At 33.7% G+C, this 5,931-nt stretch overlaps 1 protein-coding gene across 2 annotated transcripts; it reads left to right on the plus strand.

Annotated features, from left to right (window-relative positions):
* Positions 1-1,881: 1,881 nt before the first annotated feature.
* On the plus strand, positions 1,882-5,245 carry LOC139819261 (uncharacterized). Of its 2 annotated transcripts, XM_071788468.1 has the most exons (9): positions 1,882-2,059; positions 2,211-2,333; positions 3,218-3,335; positions 3,410-3,671; positions 4,047-4,217; positions 4,467-4,557; positions 4,625-4,767; positions 4,828-4,960; positions 5,087-5,245. In XM_071788468.1, exons 1-9 carry the CDS (start codon positions 1,913-1,915, stop codon positions 5,135-5,137), a joined length of 1,239 nt encoding a protein of 412 aa, XP_071644569.1. In that variant the 5' UTR covers positions 1,882-1,912; the 3' UTR covers positions 5,138-5,245. The 2 variants fall into 2 exon arrangements, 1 of the variants encoding a protein (XP_071644569.1); XR_011733653.1 differs by lacking the exon at positions 5,087-5,245 and having other exon boundaries at positions 4,047-4,221.
* Positions 5,246-5,931: the final 686 nt, after the last annotated feature.

Here is a 5,931-nt window from a genome sequence, read left to right on the forward strand (position 1 = left end):
CCTTTCTTACCTTCTTTTGAAAAAGGTAATTTATTGTACTGTATATATGTACATAGTGCAGTTTGAAAAATATATTTTATTTAATCCATAAACTAGGACATTGAATCATTGAAGACCGAGTCATTCGATCGATACATTTTTACGCGTGAGACATATATTCGTTAAAAATCCTGCAAAAAATTCTAATGTGCGCAACATCTATATTTTGATCTTTTAAAATATGAAAGAAATTGACATAAATGATAAGAGAAGTGACTAACAGACTTTTAATACACTTTATCCGCCGCATATTGCGTAATCTGCTCTCTTATATCGAAAACTGAACTACGCGTGGCCTCTCCAGAATTAATATTTCTTCCTTAAATTTCTCAGAATTAATTTATACATAGGGTGAAAGACCGTATTACTGGCATATTAAGCATTCAGTAACATTTAATTTAATATATATATACAAGCAATAATACTTTATCTTTTTAAAATATTTTTTTCTGATTGCTCCAATTATAAACTTTAAAAATAATATAAGGAAGTTTAAATAAAACTGATTCTTAATTTTTAATTAATATAATAATGACCCAAGCTTAATTGCACCTATCTATATATATAAGTTTATATATATAATACTGGTAACCTCTAAATCGTGTGTTCCTAATTCTGGCAACTAGATGAACACATTACTGGCAGTTTTTCTAACTAAACTTTTTATTCCCGACTGCTGCCGGCCGAAGGTTTGCACAACGGAGGGAATAGGTATTTGTTTCACTCAGATAGTTTATGTTAAAATTTAAGGTAATAAGTAGTATACACTTATCCTTACATTTATTGCAGATAATGTTTTTTTACATTATTTGTGCTGTATAAGCATCTTTTTTGTTTACTCATTTTTCTTTACTTTCTTCTTAATTACATTAGCACTACAAGCAAAAGTCATAAATAAATTTAATATTATATGTTAGAATAATATTTTAATATTTTAGAATAATATTATGATTAAATAATAATTTTACTTACATTAACCTCAACAGTTGTGTTAAGTAAATTTTGAGAATAGGTATCTATATAGTATGTAAGAATATAATAGGTATAGGTATCCCGATAATCTGAGTTCACGCTCTAACAAAACAAAGTCGACATAGAAGTATAGAGGTTATTATCTGTCATTCACCAAGCTGCTAGTATTATGTTCATTTCATGATTTATGTTTATAATATTGTTGACAATATTAGGAAAAACACGAAAAAGTGAACATATTACTGACATGAATAATTATATTATAAAAATTAATAATTTATTCCATATATTTTTTTTCTTTAATTACAACATTATTTTATCAGGAAAATGTGTTGCCGTGAGACTTACTGTTCAAATTTTGCCTATAATCGGTAATCTTTGCAGCTACTTACATCTACTCTACTAATAAAAATGAACGTAACTCAGCAGAAAAATGAGTTTCTCGAACTTTAAGTTTTTTTTTTAATTAGTGGATTGGCTTTTAGTTTCAGTTTATTGTTATAATAATAATTAGATTTTTTAAAAATTTTATTAAAAATTAATAAAATAATATAAGATATAGTTTTCATATTTTAAAAAGTATTTTTATTTTGATTGACAGTAATATGGACCCTGTCAGTAATACGGTCTTTCACCCTGTTAGACATGTCTACTCTGTCTATATATTTTTTACTCGCGTCTCTTTTCTCTTTTTTTACCTTGCTGGAGCGTGAAAAATTCATATTTTGGATCATGTAATTTCGTTAAGTACAGCTTGTCAACGTGACGCGACGGGAACAAATACGTATTGTCTATTGATTTGTCTGTGCAACTGACAGCTCCGTTCCTCCCTCTCGTCGAAGCATCGTCCCCCTTCGTACAATTCTTCCCCCACAAATTTCTAGTACGTTGGCGGATTAACATGAATGCGTTGTTCGACACGCGCTATTATAATATAACTAAACTGTTTGCGTCGATGGTCGGTATATGGCCATATCAGTCGCAGCTTAGAAAAAAGATCATCCAATCGGTCAACATGTTCGTAATGTTCACATTTTTTCCGCCTCAGGTAAAGGAAGCATTTCGTATTAAAAAGTATTTTAATGCATACTGAGGAAGGTTGCCGAAATTCCGCGCAAGTTAATTTCACGGTAGTAGACAGTGTCAACTTCTGGAATAAAAAAATACTCGAATTTATCGTTTGTATTTTTGATGTATAGGTGAAAAGATTGTACGACGTGTGGGGAAAGGACATAGACGCCGTGTGCATGTGTATACCTCCTATCGTGGCTATTTTAGCGAGCATAACTAAAGTAGTGACCAGCGTACGTTGTGAATCGCAGGTTACTAATTACGACGTTATCATTTTGCACGTTATCTTTAAAGTCGTTTGATCGTGGCGCGGAGCAAGAATGAAATTCACGCAAATACATTATTCTCGATTAAAGCTGCGCGTCATGTCTGTTAAGTTAGCACCCCCCCTTCACAAAAAATCGGAATAACACATATACAGAAATTAAGTGCTCTTTATGTGCTAATTATGTGCTTAATTTATGTGCTTTATACGTACTCTTGTACGTATGGGGTGCTCACTTTCAAGGAGGTTTGTCGGCTGAAGGGGATAAGCACAAAACTTTTATTCTACATATTTTAAAAGCACATAAATTAAGGAACATTTTAAGACTAAAACCAATTTGCTATCTATATTTTAACTGGTACTTTATTCTTGTACGTATGGGGTGCTCACGTTCGGGTCGGTGGAAGAGGATTAGCACGAAAATTTCATTGTGCATATTTCGAGAACACATTAATCGAGAAACATTTTAAAACAAGAATTATTTCGTTTTTTGTATTTTAAATGATACTTTACTCTTATATCAGTAGTATATAGATCTTTTTTGCGTATATCTTTTAAACTATTACAGATAGACTAATTTTGTTTGAGGCATTTGAAAGCACATAAAAAGCACATAATTCTAGCATATTGAGTTTTTTATTTTACATGTAATTTTAATGAGTGGGGGTGCTAGCTTACGTTAAGCCAGCAGCACCACACTTTTAATTGCGATTTCCCGCAAAACCGCTCGAGCACAAAAATCGTGAATAGAGCACATAATTAGCACATAAAGAGCACTTAATTTCTGTATATGTGTTATTCCGATTTTTTGTGGAGGGGGTGCTAACTTAACAGACATCCGCGCGTCTCTTCACGAAATGCCGTTTTCAGGTGAAAGAGTTACTGCGGCAGATCGAAATGGACTGGAAAATAAATCCGACGGCGAAGGAGTATGAGATTTTAGTGAATTATACGTCGAAGGGGAGAACGTTGTGCATCATTTACTCAAGTATGAAGGGTTGTCGCGTCGCGCCGGGCGTAACGAGCGTGTACCTATGTATATTGTTATACCTGCCTTTTCAGCTATGTTGTGTAACGCACTCGTGTGCTTTATCATGACATCGATGATCTCGCCGATACTGGACATCATCTTACCCCACAACGGCACGCGCGTGAGAAGCTTAGCCTACGACCTCGATTACGGGATTGACGTTCAGACCCACTGGCTATGGTTGTGGCTGCACAGTAGTACGACATCAACAGCGACTGTATTAAATATCATTGGCCCCGATCTGATGTACGTTACGCTTACCGTTCACAGTTGCTGCCTGTTTGCGATAGTAAGGTAAGCGTCAGAGATATAAGTAACTCTATTTGTTTGCAACTAATTGTAAGTGAAAACGGCTATAGATTCCGCATTTTACTCCGCAACCGACAATTCACAATAATCAGAGACAGCTATAGCTCGATGAAGATATTAAATTGTCCTCTAAAATAATTTTAAAAAATTAAAATAATTTTAAAAAATTAAAAATTAATTTTAATAAAAAAATAAGCTTTATTCTCTCACAAGACCAAAAATTTGATCGAAGTTTTAAGCAATTGTAAAGAAAAAAAATGTTATTTAAGGAAATACTAAGCTCATCTAACGGTAATTACCAGACATTACACTCTGTAGAATATCCACGCATGAAAGATGAAATAATTGTTTGACCTGCAGACACAAATTGGAGCACGTTGCCGATTCGATAAAAAAACACATCATGCAATCTCTCGAGAATCATAATTATAATGTTGAATGCTACGTAAAATATGAAGATCGACAACTAAGATTAAAAGAGCAAGCTGCTGTCATGAGAGAATGCGTCATTAATCATCAAAGAGCAATACAGTTGGTAAAATAAAATATATATATATATATATATATTAATATACAGGACGTTCCTTGCTAAACGTATCTCCGTAGAGAGAAAAAAATTGATTAAAGATTTGAGCTGAAGTAAAACACATTTAATAAGAAACACTGTATACAATCATAATCTCGATGGAATTAAAATATAATATTGTATAAAATATATTTTTGATACGACGTTACTTTAAATTTCTTAAATATATCTTAAACGATCTCTTTGTTAATCAGTTGTGTGCAACTATTGCACTGCATTTATACGTGGTGTTTCCTCGTCATATTAGGCTTAAACCTAATCATCATAAGTATCTCTGCAGTTCAAGTAAGTCTGAATAAAGATGGAAATTACAGCGATCGAACACCTCACTTCTCTTTCTTTTCTTTTTTAGTTAGTGAGCAGGTTTGCCCCATTCCAATGGGACGGGATGGCGACATGCGTTATGTTCATATGTGGCCAACTGATTCACTTGTTTTTTCTTAGCTTATTGGCGCAATATCTGCTGGACCAAAGCTCGAACGTTCACGAATCAACGTGAGTGATCGGAGCGCAATTGTTGCGGACGCATCGGATATTAAAAGTGTCAGATTGCAGGTATTCATGCTTCTGGTATAATATGCCTGTCCAGATACAGAAGAACATTGTACTGATCTTGATAAGAAGTCGTATACCGTGCAAGCTAATGGCTGGAAAACTATTCGTAATGTCGCTGGAGAACTTTTGTACGGTACAAATAATAAAACAAAAATTTAATCAATTAGTCAATTAATTAATTAATATCTTATTTATATGTATATATAATGTTACATTTAATTAAGTATTGTAAGTTTTATAATATCTCTTATTTTTTTAGATACTGCAGACGTCAATGTCCTATTTTACAGTGTTGGCATCTTTCCGATAAGTATTTGCATCTTCTTTTCACTGAAATAACTAACGTCTTATGCACATTTATAAAATTAATAAATAAAACTGTGATTTGTTAATCAAATACCTACTTATTTGATGCCTATACTGCAGTTATGGAAATGTACTGATATTTAATGTATGTCAGAAGTATAATTACTGTTTTTACCGCAGTTTTCTTCAATTCTTACGTAAATGTTGATGAAATAAAGAGTAATTAAGAGAGTTCAGAATAGAAAATTGTATTATAAAATAGAGATAATTGGCATTTAAAAATTTAGTCTAACGAAGTACTGCGGTTCGTTTACTTTGACTTCAAACTTGGCCTTTAGTTCTTGTAAGAACTGCTTTAATACTTTTAGAGAGGTGCTCATGACTAACCCATCATCTACGTAAAGTGCCAAGTAAATCCACTCGTCATCTTTCTTGCCTATGTAGATGCAATTGTCCGCCGGAGATTTTTCGAACTTGTAGCTGTGAGAAAATTATCGAACGTTTTGTTTCAACAGTACGGCAACTACTTCAAGCCGTATAAGCTCTTTACCAGTTTCACAATCCTCTCGTTTTTCGGCCATGGACCTTCTGGTAGTTCGATCCCGATATTCTGTTTTAGTTCTCTGTGTAGAAACGCCGTTTTTACATCAAATTGCTTCATTTCAAGATTCTCGACCGCCACCTTCGCCAATAGTGCACGTACGCTCTCGTAGCGCACAACCGGAGCAAAGGTCTCCTCGTAATCGACACCTGCTCGCTGTGTAAAGCCTCTGACTACCAGCCTGGCTTTGTAACGAT

The sequence above is a fragment of the Temnothorax longispinosus genome, chromosome 9, assembly GCF_030848805.1.
Source record: "Temnothorax longispinosus isolate EJ_2023e chromosome 9, Tlon_JGU_v1, whole genome shotgun sequence".
NCBI lineage: Eukaryota > Metazoa > Arthropoda > Insecta > Hymenoptera > Formicidae > Temnothorax > Temnothorax longispinosus.